Source organism: Tyto alba, unplaced genomic scaffold, assembly GCF_018691265.1.
Source record: "Tyto alba isolate M040663 unplaced genomic scaffold, T.alba_DEE_v4.0 Super-Scaffold_30, whole genome shotgun sequence".
Taxonomy (NCBI): Eukaryota; Metazoa; Chordata; class Aves; order Strigiformes; family Tytonidae; genus Tyto; species Tyto alba.
The window spans coordinates 3,338,466-3,356,249 of NW_024881305.1; the positions used below are offsets into that span (position 1 = coordinate 3,338,466).

Below are 17,784 nucleotides of genomic sequence, written 5' to 3' on the forward strand. Positions count from 1 at the left end.
GTGTTCCTTTCTTTGTTATTGCTGGCATGGTTGTTTATCTAAAAAAAACACCAAAAAGCCCAGTGTTTGAGGCTGCTGGAGGAGTTCTTTGAATTAAATTATTTTGAAGTATATGCCTTCCAGTTCTCTTCTAAAAGAGATTACTCGAGGTTAGCAGCAACAGTTTTGCAGATGAAGTAAAACCATCCATCCACAAAGGTCAAAACCAGTTACCTCCCCCTAGCCATGCTGGTGTGTGCATACACGCGTCCATTGACCTTCATGGAATTGCTGTTTGACTCCAGAAATAGCCTTGTGGTTAATAGTCAGTGGTCCACCTATGGGCTGAGCAGAATGTCAGAAATACTGATGAGACAATAAATTTTCATCCAAAACCAACATAAAAGATTCAGTTGAAAAGCTTCTTCCTAGAAGTAGAGGCCAGGGAGCATGTTACAGAAAGGATTACAGATTTCTCTGAATGTTTGTAGTAGGGGGAGCTAGAAATCCTTTTCTCTTGGGGCAGTTCTGCCATCAGCTATGCTTAGAAGAAATAGCGAGGTGTGGTCTGGCTGTGCTTGATTATCTGTCTGTTCACTTTGTAGGCTGGGAGCTTAACTAGGAAAATCTTTTGATTAATAAAAGTTCTTCCCTTCTGAAAACACATGACTGTACAGCAACTGGTTAGTAGCTGAACAAGTGGGAAGCGGTGTATCTCAGCTGCTCAGGACAGAGAATTTGTCTTATCATTAAATATTTAGTTGCCCTCACACAAACATCTTTTTTTTAAAAAAAAAAAAAAAAAAGGCATGACATAATCATATCTCTTTAACTTGTCTGGAAGAGCAGAGGCACTATTTTCCTGAACTGTTTAGGATGTGTTCCAGCTGCCAGAGATGTCAGCTGAATTCACCTTCCAAACGTGGCTGGGTTGTATGCCAGATTGCGTGTGTTGTTTCAGACCAATTAAGTCATGGTGCAAAATCTCATCTTGTCTGTAACATTTGAGTTCCAACCGCTTACAGTCGTAAAAAGAAGGGAATGTAAATTATTGGGAAAAAAGGAGGGGTCTGAGGGCAGAAGATTGGGATGGCATTTTGCATGCATGCATGATGCAACACCAGAGAGCAGAGGCGAAAACCAGCACTTTGAGAAAGTGACTGAGCCACAGCAGTGAGTGGATGTATAAACAGTGACAGCAAATCAGATAAAGCGGGTAGATCCTCAGTAGCGTTCAAATAGAAGACAAAACTGTTGCTTAGATCTTCTCTTGATTTGTGTCTGTGCTTGATTCAAAAGTCTTCTTTCAATGCGCATCTGCATTTTGTGTTCTAACAAAAGTAGTCTTGTTCCTGTTGTGGGGGCCGCTTTACAAAGTTGAAAGTATTTTATGTTTGTATTGGCTTGCTTCAAATGTATGCAGAACATCCCTGAAATACCTGGTTACTGTCGTGTTGGTTTGATGGTGTAAGTGGATGTCTTATACATACTTTCAAGTTATTTTCTTAAACTATAATTTTAAAGGGGTAAAACTGCTAAACCCCAAAGCAAATTTTATTAAAGCCTAAGTATGGATAACCTCTAGAGGAGATTCTGGTCATTTGGAGCATATTGATATACAATTAGTAGCTCATAAAATAATTTCTTTTGTTTCATCCAGATTGAAATCAAAACTGTTTGAATGTAGGAAAAAAAAAAAAAAAAAGGAAAAAAACTCTTGGGAATGGATGCATGGTTAGAGCTCATGATACATTTCAGTCGCTTTTCTTGTAACCATGTTGTTTTCAGACTGACAGAGTTTTACAGCATTTGCTTCCTGTTCTAAAGGAACTGCTCCTGCACAACAAAGAAGGAAGTGTGTACTGACCTGTTGTTAAAGCATGTTTTTTTTTTTTCTCTTTGAACTTTTCCTAGGCTGGAGTGAAAGGGACGTTAGGAAGATTAGTGGGAATTTTTGAGGTAAGTTTCAGACATGGAGGCTGTGAAATTTTAATGCAAAAAAATTGTCTTGGAATAAAAATCACTTCCCAGTTTGTGAAGTTAACTAGATAACTTGTTTGAAAAAAAGCCTAAAACTCCCGGTTTAAATAAAAATGTATGCTGATCTTTTCAGTGATGCTGATCATCTGCAATTTCCACTTCGGTTGCAATCATGAGTGATAAGTCAGTGTAACAGTGAATATTCTCAGTGCCTTCATACCTTTCTTGCTGCCAGAAAAGGCCACCCACCTGCTGGGGAGCAGGGCCTCTCCTTTGTTCTTTAGCACCTGCCGTCTCCCATTGCCAAACTGGCCTCTGCAACTGGTGAAGTGTGTGCGCTCCTATTAGGAGTGCGGTAACACCTGATGAGTACTACTGGGACGCATAGTCAGCAGGTACCAGACACAGGTCTTTTTACAGTTGTTTTTTCACTAACTATTTCAGAGTTGTGTGAAATAGATAAAAATCTTTCATGTGTTTTGTGTTGTTTTACCAGCAGAGGAACTGATTGATAGGCGTATCCATCCACCAAATACTGTTTTCCAGATTAGGCACTAAACTTTTTGGCTGTTTGACTGTTAATACTTTCAGACCTCTCATTTAAAATGCAACACTTTTTAATAGCTAAGAACGAGTTATATTGTGAGGGAAACAGCACATAGGGTACTGCAGCATCATGGTGAGGCAGCTTGCAACTTGTAGTCGCCATGTGCCCACCTGCATTTTTTTTCCTTGGCAGCTTTGTTGTTACTCTGTTCCCTTTGCTTTCTAGAATCGGGACAGGAAACACAGGACATATGTTTACGTACTTATCGTCACAGAAGTGTTGGAAGACTGGGAGGACTCTGTCAATATAGGTAAACTCTGTGCTTGCTGGCATTAACTGGTTTGGTGCAGACAAAACGCGTCAGCTTAGCATCCCTCTGGGATCTGGAATCCTTGTGAGAGTGGTCAAGAACAGTTGCAGTGGTGTGTCCTTTGGTTGCTTGTGAAAAAAAAATTTTGGTCAAATTGGTGCTTTTGTAACCCATGTGGCCCAAGAGAAGTCAATTCAGCTGTACAGCTGCCTCTACAGCAATTTTGTATTTAATTCTTGCACTTTAAGATACTAAGCAAAGAGCACGAAGAGCTGTCCTTTCTAAGACTAGAAGAAAATATGTCTGGGGAGTGTGGGACTAATTATTCCTCATTGTCTTTAGAAATATTTGTGTTTAAATTGGATTCTCAAATGAAAATGAACGTGTTGTTCTGCAGGAGGTTTGTCAATAGCACTGTAGCACCTGTAACTTGACTTTCCTCAGGCTGTGTATGAAGACTTGAACAGAAATTGCAGAAATAGCAAAATAAACATGGGGGGTTTGTTTTATTTGTTTTAAATTGGGACAGGCAATACCGGTTTGCTTGGACAGTGGATGTACTACCCTAAACAGATACCTGGTTGTGGGGGTAGAGGGGCTGTCAGTATGGTGTTCGGAGTAGATGGACCTCGAGATCAGAGAAACCCAAGAGAAAATTTCCCAGTGTCTTTTGAACTGATGCTTTGCTACACAAATTGTTGTTGCAGCATTAGTGCATGTGATAATGATTGAAAGCTAATCAACAGTAATGTTTAAACATAGGATAGCGTTGTTTTGTTGCATCTACTGATTTTTCTTTTTACCCACAGGAAGGAAAAGGGAATGGTTTAAGATAGAAGATGCCATAAAAGTTCTGCAGTATCATAAACCAGTGCAGGCTTCATATTTTGAAACCTTGAGGCAAGGTTGTTTGGCAAACAACGGCACTCCTGTCATGACCACGACGTACTCTGAGAGCTCCGTGTCTGACATCAGATGACTGAAGACATCCCCTATGAGAGAAATTTTGAGAAAAAGACTGAAACATGGATTTCCCTCCCCTCTCCCCTTTTTCACATGCCTCCTCTATCAAACAAGGCATGGGCAGCAGCCTGTGGCAGAGCAAGTGTTAAGAGTGCTGCAGTTTAGTGCAAGGTGGGATTTTTTTTTTGTTGGCTTTTTTTGCTTTTTTGGATATGTATTTTGTAAAATACATTTTGTGCATGAAGTGCCCCTTTCCCGTTACACCGCTTCCATGGGCTGGCGAGCGAGGCTGCCAGTTTCGCCTCTGCCTTGTGTTCTGAAGTGTCCCGTTTGTGTCATCCCAGCCATAGCCACTTTTTTTTTTTTTTTTTTTTAATTGAGAGACTTCAAATGTGAGATCAGCTCTTTAAGTCTTAGTCTGTACTGTAAGGTGCTGTTCAGACCTGCGTGGTGGTCACTTTCAGCACATATGTATAAACTTTTTTTAGATGGAGAATCTAACATTTTAATTTTGTGGGAATTTTTTTAATCCTTGTTTGCTTCTGAAAAGAAGGGTTCATAATTAATCTGTTTGCCTTTTGTTCTGTTTTTTAAAAAATACACGTTCTGTGACAGTGCTAGTGGCTGGGCCAGTTTACTCCCCATTCAGTATCTCCTGATTTAGTGCAGTGACACTTGAAGTTGAGGGCAGAGTTTTGATCACCTGCAGACATCCCTGCTGCTCCCTTGCTTCTCCTACAGCTTCCGCCAATGTTTCTGCATTTACATCAAAATGAAACAAAAAGGAGTTGGTCTTCTAACACTTGGCCAAAAATAAATAGCCTCAGAAATGCTACGATAGAAACTGAATTTCATTGTCTGTGGTAGGAATTGGGGATTCGAAGTGGGGTCAAAGTCTGACAAACTGGAGCGTCGATCACCAATGCTGTTCTGCTGATCCTGCTGTGTTCTGCTGATGTCTCTTCTTGTCCACATGCCTTATACCGTGCTGAACTGGATACTTGTAATTTGTGCTAAAGCGTCGGATTGTAATTACTGAGTGTTACTGCATGAACCCTCGGTTGGATAACCATGTGTGTCCCTGAAAAGAAGTCCTGGGGGAAAAATTCAGGTGTTCAATCTCTTGTCCTGTGGTTCTGCAGCACTTACAGTTGCACCATGGAGCACGCTCAAAATGTTTAAACTCTCCCTCTGTGAAAGGTACAGCTGACTCCTGAGCAGAATTGCTAGTTAGAGAAGTACACCGTTTAATAGGGTAGTTCCCCTGATGCATTGGCACGCTTCACATTATTATTTTTTTTTGTTGTTGTTTTTACTGATGTAAGTTTCATGCTGTCTTGATTTGCCAACAGTGTTGTCTAGTTGGGAAATAAAGTGGGAAGGGTTGGGGCTGGGGGGTGGGTTGGGACAGGTACAAGTTTTGGGAGGGGCATTAATTAATCCCTGGCTTGGGACAAGAAGTAGTTGCTGAATGCAGTAACTTCTCCTTTGTCGGAGCATAGCCAAGATGTGAAATTAAATCTGCAGTACTCTTTTTTTTTTTTTTTTTTCTTTTTTTTTTTTTCCTCCTCTTTATTTAACAAAAAATATTCTAATAAATACTCACTGTTCCAGAGTTTTCTCTGTTCCCGAGAAGCACTTACAATATGAAAATCTAATAGAAATATCCATGGAGCCTGGGACAAGGGGGAATGGTATCCTTGCTGGTTTGGCAAGAAGCTGTTCATTTTAAGATCCTATTCTGTTCCTTTACTTGTTCTCCTTGCTTTCATCAGTGTGGAGTAGCAAGGCCAAAAGCAGTGCCAGTGATCACTAACATGAAAAACCATGCATAAGAAAAAGCTGAGAGGCATTATTCAAGAAGTAGCTTGAAACTGAGCATCTGGAATTGAGCCTAAATTACACCAGTTCAGTTCACTTCAACTTAGAGACGAATGTACAATACTTTCTTACTCTGTGCTGATCGGCCTGAACCAAACTCTCAAAAGGGCTTGAATATTGTATCTGGAAGTGTACAAGAAATTCAGACAGTCTGCTGTTACCGAGCTGTGAGTGGCACCTAGCACAGCCATCTACTGCCTTCAATTGTGTTTTTGTCTTTCCTGTACAGATTAGTGTGTTGAAAAAGGTTTGCAACAAAACAGCTGGTACTCCTGAAAGGGTAACTGCAGTTTTAATATCAACAGCATACACACTTTTCTTTTTAAACTAAAAATGTTTTTACAGGGCTGTTAAACTGACAGTTTAGGGTAGAATATTGTTAATGACTTGCTAATGGCTTATTTGTTTGGGTCAGAAAAATAAATTGTGCCAAGAAAGTGTTTTAATGTGGCATGAATTGATGCTGTTAACACAATAACATCAAATGGCTGATAATATGCCTTCTTAACTGGAAATAGCTCCTGGGGTAGAAATAGCCTTTACTCAACAGACGTGGATTTCAAAATGGGCCTTAGTCCTGTGAATCTCTCCCTGCACCACACGAATTCCCGTCTTCCTCAGCATCTGAGGTTCTTCTCTAGTAACTGGTATAGTTGTGTGCCCTAGCAGTTTAAATGATTTTATCCAAAATGATGTTAAATTGGTTCGGGACCGACAATCAAACTACCTTTATTAGTGACAAAAGAGTTGTTCCAAGGACGGCGCGTGCTCTGGGTTTCGCAGTAAAGACTAGTGCCTGCTTGATTAAACTGCTTAGGGCTGCTGTTATGACCAACTGCTAAAAAACCCTGTAGGATTAGACTCAGACTTCCAGCGTTGCTAAAACTGGTGCTATATTGAGCCTAGTGTTGGAGATAGTGGGATTCTTACCTCAGACAATGTAGTGTCTAGCCTGACCCCTTAAATGGAGCATTACAAAGTGTCTCAGCTTCCCATTGAAGAATAATGTTCTTAGTTTGGCTTTCAGCTTATTTTCCATCATACTTGGCAGTGATGTGTTTGTAGGTAAAACAGAGGAATACGAATGCTTCACTGAGACATCCTGAAAGTTTGCAGCAACCATGTCAAGTCACACTCAAGTTGCAGGTTTCTGACGCTTGTCTTGGTTCTTTGAAATCTGGTTTGGGATAAATGCCAGGGGTGTTGATGATGCACAGTATCCACCTCAGAGGGGCTATCGTTAATTACCTTGTGACACACCTGAACTCTGGGATGTCATGAAAAACTTGCAGTGCCCTCTGCAACTTCTGAGGGGTAGAGTCATTTTGCTAGTAAGATTACTTTTTCCCTTGCTGCTTTTCATACATGTATTTGCAGTATATACAGGGACACCTCACTCTTGATACATCACAAAGCAAGTCTGCCTGCAGTGAGGAAGAGGGGGAAAATTATGGGCCCTTGAAACACTCAAGTACTGGATTTCTCTATGCACCTAAGTGTCATCTCAGGGTTGCAAGCTGAGTGATGAAGTAAGAGAAAGAGGGAGACTCGCTGCTCAGCACAGGGAGGTTCTCTGAGCAATTCCTGCTCTTCAGCATTCATTCACTTCCTCTGGTATTGTCAAAATTAGAAATCCTCATATAGCAGATTGCATTCTGCCATCTGGATTTTTAAACGTGTTTGAGACCTTAATGTGAGAAGTGCATTCAGCACGCAGACACGACTGCTTAGTGTGATGATCTTTTAAACCGCAAAATACTTACGGAAATCTGGATCTCTGTCACGAGAAGTGTTTGACAGACCAGCTTGGATTACTGCTGTGGCAGGATAAATGTTAGCTGGTGGTTTAAGCTGATGCTGGGGAGAGTCCTGGCATTTGTTGACTCTAATATGGGAGCAGGAAAAAAAAAAAAAAAGTCACCCCTGGGGTATCAGTGTCTCCAGCAGCTGCTGCTTGGTTCTTCCAGCAGGATTTGTCAGATCCCGTACCTTTCTGATGTCCTTAACTGATGAGCAAAACTCAAGAGGCAGGTGCATGTCCCTCTGCAGAAGAGTGCCAAGTGTAATTAAACTTAGTGGAGCTGAAATCATACCTGTCGAGCTCTAGGAGATCTTTCTCAAATAAGGCTTTGGTCTGGTGGAACAGGGATTTCGATGCATCCGTTAATGTCAGTTTAGAAATCGCGTGTGGTAGAAAATGTATGGCACCTTTTTCTTGAAGTGGTTGCTGTTAGATGGGTTTTGGGTGTCAAATTTGACTTTGCTCATGCTGAGGCTTTTCAAAGGAACGTTTCAAAAGGAAGCACATTTTTTCAGTTAGAAGTAACGTACCATTTTCTGCTTGCTGAATCTTTCCCTGTGTTTAACAGGCGTGTGGCAGGGCTGTGCGTGCTGGTGTTGGGGCGGCTGTGGGAGGCTGGGAAACGACACTGCTGGGCCCGGGAGGTGACACCTTTCCTGGGAGATGCCTAGAGAAGAGTGAAAAGTTGTTTTGGTTTTTTTTTTTTTCCATTCTCCCTGAAATCTAGCATTCAGTGCTATTAAAGTACTTTTGGTCGCTTCACAAAGATGGATTATTTAATTCTAGACAGTAGTTCATTGGCGATAGAGAAACTCGGTATTGTGATAAAGCCAGGGGAGGCTTGTTCCTCCTTTATCTTTGCAGAGTGTTTCTCCTTCTTACCAGCACTTCCCGAGCTGTTTTGTGCTCTTGCAGGGTTAGCCAGAGCTGCTCTGGCAGAGCTCAGCAAACCCTTGCTCAGAACTGCAGGGATTTCTTGTCAGTACGAGCGTTTGGCATTTGCCTCTCCAGGTATACCATTTGGCAAAACATTCCTTCGAGTTAATGGCTGCTTTGCAAACTAAAAATGAGATATTTTTTTCAAATTGAAAATGCGTTAGACTTCGAACTGTAAAAACTCTTCGGGACTGAGGTGGTGACAGCTGAGAGGGTGCAGGACATGATGGCAGTCTTGTTCACTGGCTGCTGTGCCATGAGCACTGGACAGGGTAAATATTACTTGCGTGTGGTTTCGACCTCTCAGAACGAGGTTTGTAGCCTCTGAGTAGTTTTACAGCTGAAATATCTTGAGATGAATCTGTCAAAGAGTGAGTATTGGAAGGAGGCTGTTTGGTAAGTGTAGGGGCAGTTGCATCACCTGTAGCAAAAAGATAATTTGGAAGTTGCTGATGGTCAGTCAGCTCACTTGTTTGTGTTTAATGCTGTTAAACAGAGCTAAAGTCATAGACTGGTATTATTGATAAAACTCCATTAGCCAGTAACTGTAATGAAAACCAAATGGAAGGAGATAAAAATAGAGGCTTTAATAGAGAGGCACTGCATAATGCGTTTTTTTAAGCTGCTGCGTGGATCAGATGGGGAGAGTATACCTGGCGTGTTAAAGTCTTGCTGTTTCTTTCCCCCGTCCCTTGCTCACATTCAGTACAGTAAGGTGCAAGAAATAATTGGGAGTGGCCTTTGGTTCTTGATAGTAAACCTGCTGTGATTTGATTGAGTTCTGTGTACGTTACACTATAAGAAACTATTAGATTTACAGGTAAAGCGAGCCCAGCCAGGCTCTCCTCAGATAACATCTCTTGCCTTGCTTTGCTGTAGGAAGGTGGCACGGACAGGTGAATGCATGTGCTGTCTCTGCATTTTTTTAAATTACATCCTTTGGGATTATGTTCCCTTTTTCTTCCATTCTGGGGACACGGTTCCTTCTTAGGTTGATCTTGTTCCAGCTTAGCAAGGCAGGTCTGTTCTCTAATGGCTGTGCTGTGAAATAAAACTGCTGAGTGGTGCTGGTGGGGAAGGAGCAGAGCCTGTCCCGGGTGGGTTGCACCCGAACAACCTGCGGCATTTCCTCTGCTGGTGGCCTTCGGTCTCGCTGCTGTGGAGGAAGGTAAGAGCAGGGGTTGGGGGCTGGAAAGGAACCGCAATTTAAGCATTCACATCAGCTTTTTCACTCAGCAGATAGACATTGTGTGCACTTCCCAGATTTTTGTTGAGCAAGAAGGCAATTCAATTCGGCGTGACCTTCAATGTGCCTTAAAGCAAATTCTATAAACTGAAAAATTAAGAGGGATTGGAATCTGCTAGTATTGCTTTTTCCCCTGTGCAGACAAAGTATTCGGTGGCTGAAAATGTGGGTAGGGAATGTCAGGAATCCTCAGTTCCTTTCCCAGATCTAGCCTGAACTTCGGGTCTCTGCCTCAACTTTTCCATGCAGAAAATGTGTTCACCATTTTCCAATGCACTGATTGCTCCAGAAGAGCAAAATATTTGAATCTGCACAGATCAAATGTTCGCCTCTCCCAATTGTAACAACTCTAGATTTTCTTGCTTGTTCTTACAAACACTGTTTTATCCCAAATTGATAATGTTTTGTGCTTTTCAGGCAGCCAGATGCAATGTTTGTACCTGTGCAAAGCATCCAGTAAAAGCAAACGTGGGTGATCTGGGAGTTTGTGAAAGTTAGGTTTGAATACATAATTTTCCCACAGTGGAAGCTACAGCTGGTGCCGATTCTGGGGAGGGGATCAAAATCTGTCGGTCTCTTTAGCCAAACTCGCAGCAAGAAATGGAGTTGTTTGAGCTGCTCGTTGGTGTGAAGAGCTTTTATCTTCTAAAGACACTCAAGAACTTTGGGTAATTCACTCACTGCTCTGGTCCTGCTTTTAAATGTGTTTTCCCTCCTGGCTCTGATCTTAGTGCTTAATAAGACAGCATCATCTAGTGGCTACAGGCTACATCCCAGCCTGGGGATGCGGGTCACCTTGCTTCTGGTGGATGCTTGCATCTTGTCTCGGTGTTGGAGACTATAACATACCTGTATGTATATATGATCCTCACTTTTCTCAGTGGTAGAATGAATTTAATACAGTTAGAGAGGGCTCTCGGCTTCAGGGGTGGGAGGTGGTGTGTAGATACCTGTAGTGTTTTACTGGGTATAGTGTCATGAGGTCTGTACATAATTGAGAGAGGTGTAGATGGGTGAAAAAGAACACTTAACTGGATTGAAGATGTATTTAGGAGATTTATAAAATCTCTTTTTGGTGCTAGTTGATAGGGTTTTTTTTTTTTTCTTTTTTTTCTTTTTTTTTGGTGGATAAGTGAGAATTTTGAAGTTATACTTGAGAAATCGGCTCTAGAATTGCCTCAGACATTAACCTTGGGAGGTCCAAGAGTGTTTGCTGAACTTGCTGTACGTCCTTTTTTCTATTTATTAAATCAGAAGATCTGGAACGATCACTTTGCATTTTCTGCTCAGTCTTTTCACAAACTCTCTGTGCCAGCGACTCCCCGGGAGCACCCCCAAGCCGGGAGAGCCGAATCCCAAACCCCCTCCACGCGTGTGCCTGGCAGTGGGACAAACAACCGGGGTTCATCACCCCACGCCTGGCACGAGCTGGGTGTCCGTGGGTAGGAGCATATCCACCTCAGGCCTTTCCATTCCTTAGCGAACCGAGATACCTCCAAGATGAAAGCTGCGGGGCTTTGACCGACTCTTCTGCTCGTGTCTGAGCTGGGACGTTTGAATTCGCCTCCGCGACCGAGGACTTTGCTACCGCTCCAGGTACCGACCCACTCCCACCCCCCTTGGCAGCGCCGGTGCGAGCGGTCCCGCTGGAAAATGGGGTTTTAAACCTTGCAGATAATTTTCCAAGTCATTCAAGCGTCCAGGCCCGGGGTGGGGGGGTCGATGGCAGCAGCAGGGCGCGGTGAGTGACCTCCCGGGGTGTCCCGCTCCCGCGTGACGTGGTGGTGTCGGCCGGCGCGTCTCAGCGGAGGCTCCTGGTCCTGCTGCTGCTGCTGCCCAGCTTTCACATGGAGATGTCAGGGAGTTCAGAGGAGGAAAACTGGTGGAGAGAACAAATTTACTAATTTCTTAGGGTTAAAAGAAGCCTGAGATTGTCAGTGATTTTCATTGAATCATGAGTAACAAATACTAATTTCTCTGTGAATTCTAGGTGGTTTTGGTCTTGCAATTCCCTAAATCTCTTTTGGTTTATTTTTCTGGCTGCAGATTTCTGTTCCTCACTCCAGTGCTTTGTGTTTCTAATCTTCTGGTAAAGTTAATGTGTTGTTTTTTATGATATATTAAATTGAAATGATTTGCAAAAACACTTTACAACTGCAAGGGCACTTTGGAAATCTAGCATTTCAGCTGATGCTTTTTCTTACTGACTTGGACTTGTTCTTACTTACGACACATTTGTTCAAAGTCAAATGCATTTAGTAGAAAACACATTTTGTTTTCTTTGATGTTCACATCTTAGTTTGAGCCTACAAATAATGCAGGTGCTCTCTTGCTCCTGCTTAGTCTGGCAGGTATAGTGTATACCTACATAATTCTGACCTTTTCATCCATAGTGTTTCCAGAAAGACCGGAGGGCTCTGTCCGCTTCACGCTCAGCTCTGGTGTCGTTACAAACCCCCGTCCCTCTTCTGCAATGAGTCGTTGGCGTGTTTTGAGCCAGATGCTGAGACGGCGTGAAGCTGCGCTGATGTACGGCCGCTGCCAGTCTGGTTCCCTTCTCAAGGTGTTTCCTCTGTTTGAGTTGTGTGTGAGAGGGAGGTCATCACTGTCTTTAAAAAAAAAAAAAAAAAAAAAAATTCATGGATGCAAGTTTGACAAGAGTGTAGGCTGTAATCTAGTGCCAACCAATAAACACGCCAGTATTTCACACACGGCTCTGCTTTCTGCGTGGTCTCTCTTCTTCCCGGTGCCATTACCCTCGTACATGAACTTGGAGATTGGTCCATAAAGTCTCACTGGAGGAGAAAGCCCTCCCTGAAGTGGCTCGGTACCTTTACAGTCTGAAGAAGAAAATTTGGAAGGATGTTGCCAACAGCCTGATGTCGAGATGTGCTGTGGGGAGAGCTGTGCCAGGGTGGCTCGTGTCCCCACGGGTGCCCAACGCGGCCTCTCGGAGTGGTCCTTTACCCCAAACACCCCCGTTTCTCCCCAATTTGGGGTCCAGGCTCTGCTGCTGCACCAGTGCCGCAGATTTGCCTTGCAGCTGGGGGAGAATGAACCGGCTTTGCCCAGCTCCAGGGCTCTGACCCTCGCTCAGCTGAGATGGGGGTTTCTTCTCCTTTTGGGATGTGAAACAAAACGCTGGGCAGGATCCACTGACGTGCAGCCCGATCGCAGCGGCGAGGCTGTGAATCCAGCCATGGGAGCTCTTGCGTTTATCTGTGAAGTGAACGTGTCCTGGTTTGGAGATCCATCTCCCACTCCCCGTCTTTGCAAATTCCCTTTGGGATCTGAATGCAGCCGGGCTCCTCCTCCACCGCATTATTGCAACGAGGGAAAAGACACGGGCTTGTGCACAATGCCCTCACGTTCACAGCTGCGGCGTGGAGCTGAGGCTAAAATGAATCTCTGCTGACGGCAGAGTTAATGCCTTCACAGGCGAGTGGCGAGGCAGAGCTGGAGCAGGCTGTGCCTCTGTGGGGATGGGCAGCGGTGCTTCCCCCACCATGGGTATTTCTGTCTGGGTGAGCAGCCGGAGGGATGTGCTGGCTGGAAATCCAGCCACTTGTGCTTAACTGTTTAAACTGGAGCTTAGTGGCTCAGCAAAGCTGTCCCCAATTATCTGCTGGGGGCTGAGCAGCAGAGAAGAGGAGGCTGATGTCTCTCAGAGCAGGTTTTGGAGGAGAAATACCCTGTGGCACTATTCTAGCTCTCATTGCCTGCTAAAAATTTGCCACCTCTGGCTGATCCCCTTCCCACTCCAGTCGCAAAGGTGAAATTCCCAGGATGGGTGGCAGTGCTGCCCCTCAGCCCACCAGCATCTTTCCCCCACCCTGGGGTTAAGTAACGGGGAGATTTCCCCGAGGAGGAGCAGCCCCTGTGCTGCCACAGCCTCGACTCCCATTTTTCCCCATCTGGATGCTCTGGGCAGTGGTGGATGGAGAAAAAATATTCACCTGGGATTGGGGGATACTGCAAGTGTCGAGGGCTGCCTCTGGCAATGCAGAGGGGCTTGGTGACTCCCCTGGTCTGTTCCCAAAGCACCCCGCTTCCCCCAGGCCCCCGCAGGCTCCTCCAGCCTGGCCGGGCTGGTAGTGCGCTCCCGCCAGCCCCCGCTCGCTTGCTCTCTCTAAGGAACTTTCCTAGAAATTGCTGGATTTATTTTTAGCCGCAGCACGGCAGCGCCGGGCTGGGAGGGGATGGGCAGCGGCGGGTGGCGGCGGAGCGGGAAGCCCACGGGGTGTGGATGCGCTCCCACCGCCGTGGCCAGCTCCTGCCGTGACTGGAGGGTGCTGGGGGGTGCAGCCCCACTCTGTGTTTCCCCCCTTAGCAGCGGTGCCGGCCAGATCCCGACCCCTTTGGGCATGAAGGAGGGGATGAGGACGGGCTGCAAGGAGAACTGCTGCTGCTCACACAGGGGTGTTGCCCCACTCAGGGTGTGAGGCTCCCCCAGACCCCTCACGCCAGCGTTGACCCCCAAGATCTGCCTCCTCCCCCCGCCCCGGTACCAAAGCCCTGCGGTGAGATGGGTGCTAGGGTGGAGGTGATGTTCCTCCAGCTCCGTGGCTGGGGAATGTGGGGGGCCGGGGGGGCGGGTGCTGAGGCTGTGGCTGGTTTGGGAAGGCTGTTTGGGTCAGCGAGGGGAGAGCAGGGCTGCCAGGGCCAGTGGGACCACTGGGGAAAATGGGACACTGGGAACAGCAAGGGTCAGGGGCTCTCAGGGCAACTGGTGCCCTTTTCTGGGCTGGGGGATCCCTCAGTGTGGGGACACGTCACCCCAACCCCTTCCCACCCTTTGCGAGGGGCTCTGGCATCCCCCACTCCACACCACGTGTGGCTGAGGGCACCTCCACTCCCGTGTCCCCAGTCCCCTGCGGCCATGGTGCATCAGCGCGTCCCCGAGCCCTGTCCTGGGGCTGGTGCAGGGACCAGGGGGTGAAAATAACCTGGGGTGGGCTGGGCAGGGGGTGAGGGCAGGCGGTACAGGCGGATGGTAGAAGCAGGAGGAGGAGGACCGTGGCTGGTGGCTTCTCTCTGGGACGCTTCACCCCAGGGTTTTGCAGAGCAGGAACTGTTTTTTCCCCAGCGCTGCCATCCCACCGCTCTTGGTGCTTTGTGGGGACACCGGGGGCCGTGTCCCCTCAGCTCCACCATTCCCATGCTCCTCTCTTCCACCTCATTTCACTTGATTCTTATTTTTCTTTAGCTATCAGGAAGCAAACCGGGGTTCCTTGCTCCCCAGTGTCCCCTGCTTCCGCCTGACCCAGTTAGCGGGGCCATCTGGTCCCCGTGCGGGCAAAGCGGATTAGCCCTGCGGCCGGGGATCAGGGCTGGGACACTGCCCCCACCCCGGGGCTGCACCCACCCGCGGCACCTCGGCAGCCCCTGCCCGGGGGCATCAGCCACAGCACCAGCCCCCAGACTGGGAGGGGACCCAGGGCACCCACTGGGACCCCGGCCTGCCCCTGCTCCCGCGGGGCTGTCACCTCGACCTGTGTCTACATCTCCATCCCTCCGTCCATCCATCCATCCATCCATCCATCCATCCATCCATCCATCCATCCATCCCTCCGTCCATCCATCCATCCATCCATCCATCCATCCCTCCATCCATCCATCCCTCCGTCCATCCATCCATCCATCCATCCATCCATCCATCCATCCATCCATCCATCCATCCATCCATCCATCCATCCTTCCATCCATCCATCCCTCCCTCTGTCCATCCATCCATCCATCCATCCCTCTGTCCATCCATCCATCCATCTGTCCATCCATCCATCCATCTGCCCATCCCTCTGTCCGTCCATCAGTGTAGGGACACACCCACCCACCCTGGTGTGCACCCATCCGTCCGTCCACCATCCGTCCATCTGTCCATCACCCATCCATCCCTCTCTGTGCCCCCAGCTGTGCACCCCCCTGCTCCTCTATCTCTCCCCCCACCCCTCCCTGTGCCCCCCCGTGTCCTTTCCCTCCCTTTTCTCTTTTCTTCCCGTTTTTTTTCCCTCCCTCCCTCCCCCTGTTTTGCATTTTTCCATTTTTTCCGGTTTTTCCTTGCCCTTTCCCCTTTTCGCCCGTTCTCCCTCACCCGCCGCTCCCCCTCCGCCCCCCCCCCCCCCGCCCGGTCTCTGCTGCCCCCTACCGGCCGCGCTCTGCCACCGCCCACGCCCCCCCCTTCCAAGCCCCGCCCCTTTCACCGCCCACCCGCGCCCCGCCCATCACGCGCCGCGCGGGTTCCGGGTGCGGGCGGTGCGCGGCGCGCGCAGGTGGGGCGGGGCGGGGCCGCGCGTGGGGATGCGCGGGGTGGGGGTGGGTGGGGGGGGGCACGACTGAGGTGCTGGGGGGGGATGGGGGGGGAGTGTCTGAATTAGGGAAGGGGGAGGGGCGCCGCGTACGGTTTTGGGGGGGGAGGGGATGCCGCCGGCCCTCGCCCGTGGGTCGTGTCCCCCAACTCCCGTCCTGCTGCTCGTGGAGGCGGAGCCCCCCGAACCCCAGCGCTGCGGGGAGGCGGGGGGGTGACCCCCCCCTCCACACACACACACACTCCGGCAGGCCCCGAGTGGGGCTCCCCAGGGGCCGGGCACCCCTTTGCCGTGTCCCGGGGAGCATCATCCCGCCCGGGGTGCGTGTACCGGCCCCGGGGGTTGTTACCGGGGCGGTTGTGGGTTCACAGACACCCGTGGGCCCCCCCCTCATGCGGAGAGGAGCCGGTGCTGGGCCATGAGCAACGCCACGGCCCCCACGGCCCCGGGCACTGCGGGTGACTCGCTGGTGGGCTACGTCCTGGGACCCTTCCTCCTCGTCACCCTCCTCGGCGCCCTCCTGGCCGCGGTGAGTGGGTGGGCACAGGGCTGGGGGGGGGGGGGGCGGGGAAGTGGGGGGGTGTCAAAACACCATCCAGAGCCCCGCGCCCACTCACGCCTTCCCCTGCTCTCCTTGCAGGTGATGTACATCCAGAAGAAGCGGAGGTGGGTGCATGGGGGGGTGTGGGGGTGCGTGGGGGGGAGGTTTCGAGGGGGGTGTTGGACCTGTCACTGCTCAAACCACTCTCCCCCCTGCCAGGTTTGACCGGCTGCGCCACCGGCTGCTGCCCATGTATAGCTACGACCCGGCTGAGGAGCTGCAGGAGTCCGAGCAGGAGCTGCTGGTGGAAGCAGAGGACACCCGGGTGAGTGAGCCGCTGCGTTTTGGGGCCAGAAGCTTGGTTTTTGAGGACCAGCTATATGTGAGGTGGCTGTGGGGGGACGCCTTGCCAGCCACGCACGGTGCTGCAGGGAATTGCTATTTCTGTTTTGGTTTGTTGTTATTTTTTTTTTTTTTTTTTTTTTTGGCATGGAGAATTAGTGTTAAGCAGCACCATGTTCGGGAGCTCGTGAGGGGGGTGCTGACCCCCGCGGGGGGGAAGAACCCACAGAGTCAACCTGCCCCACGGGAGCACCAGGCTCTGGGAGCCAGGCGAGAGTTTGGGTACAATCCAGAGGTTTTGGGGAAGGTTGGGCTGTGCAGCCGGTACCTGCGAGCCGGGGGTTTCTCCACCCACCTTGACGCTATTTGGGGTTGCTTTGCCCGCCCCCCCCCCCCCCCATTTAGCACCAGTGGGGGGTCTGGGGCCACCCGCTGTCCCCTCCCAAAACTGCCCGGCGTGCTGAGGACACATTCTCTCTTGCAGGTGGTGCCCGGCTGGGGGGGGCCCTCGCCCCACCGGCCCCCACGCAGGGACTGGAAAGCCTGATGCTGCCCGGAGAGCTGGGGCCGAATCCTGCCCGCGGGAGCCAAGGGAGGACGGTGTCAGCACCGGCGCTGCCACCTTTGCTGGGAAGGGCAGGATGCTCCTGCGGGAGCGTGGCGATGCTGGTGGGCGCTGCCCGGGGAGCGAGCCCACCCTGCGTGAGCACTGACGATAACGGGTTATCTCCTACCTCGGCGCCTCTTTTGGCCCATTTTTTCGCTTGAACTGCCCCGCCAGCCCCTTAAAATGCACCGAGCAGGACGGCTGGGGCTGGCACCCTGGCAGGGGGAGCAGCCGGGCTGCGGGGGCTTTGCAGGGCGCGGAGGGCAGGAGCAGCGCGGCGGGTGCTGGAGCAAATAAATGTGTTTCTCTGCATTCGGCCCAAGAGCCTCCCGCGTCGGGCAGGGAG

General features: G+C 49.1%; 2 protein-coding genes across 3 annotated transcripts in view; both read left to right on the forward strand.

Annotated features, from left to right (window-relative positions):
* The window catches only part of NUDT3 (nudix hydrolase 3), a 32,890-nt gene extending 20,536 nt beyond the window's left edge, over positions 1 to 12,354 (forward strand). The window contains exons 3-5 of the mRNA XM_033009566.2: positions 1,894 to 1,938; positions 2,732 to 2,816; positions 3,626 to 12,354. Coding sequence (XP_032865457.2) covers positions 1,894 to 1,938; positions 2,732 to 2,816; positions 3,626 to 3,795 — 300 coding nt within the window. The 3' untranslated portion in view covers positions 3,796 to 12,354. The remainder of the gene's footprint in view (positions 1 to 1,893; positions 1,939 to 2,731; positions 2,817 to 3,625) is intronic.
* A 3,522-nt stretch (positions 12,355 to 15,876) lies between these two features.
* Positions 15,877 to 17,750, forward strand: SMIM29 (small integral membrane protein 29). 2 transcript variants are annotated; one of them, XM_042800253.1, is made up of 5 exons: positions 15,877 to 15,912; positions 16,320 to 16,477; positions 16,589 to 16,614; positions 16,709 to 16,814; positions 17,316 to 17,750. In XM_042800253.1, exons 2-5 carry the CDS (start codon positions 16,367 to 16,369, stop codon positions 17,376 to 17,378), a joined length of 306 nt encoding a protein of 101 aa, XP_042656187.1. In that variant the 5' UTR covers positions 15,877 to 15,912; positions 16,320 to 16,366; the 3' UTR covers positions 17,379 to 17,750. The 2 variants fall into 2 exon arrangements, with proteins under 2 accessions (XP_042656187.1, XP_042656186.1); XM_042800252.1 differs by lacking the exon at positions 15,877 to 15,912 and having other exon boundaries at positions 16,041 to 16,477.
* Positions 17,751 to 17,784: the final 34 nt, after the last annotated feature.

What these genes read in the sequence shown, in the direction of transcription:
- SMIM29 (XM_042800253.1), top strand. Translation starts at nt 16,367, where the DNA reads ATGAGCAACGCCACGGCCCCCACGGCCCCGGGCACTGCGGGTGACTCG. An exon ending in TCGGCGCCCTCCTGGCCGCG is followed by an intron (nt 16,478 to 16,588) that starts GTGAGTGGGTGG and finishes CTCTCCTTGCAG; the next exon opens with GTGATGTACATCCAGAAGAA. An exon ending in TGGAAGCAGAGGACACCCGG is followed by an intron (nt 16,815 to 17,315) that starts GTGAGTGAGCCG and finishes TCTCTCTTGCAG; the next exon opens with GTGGTGCCCGGCTGGGGGGG.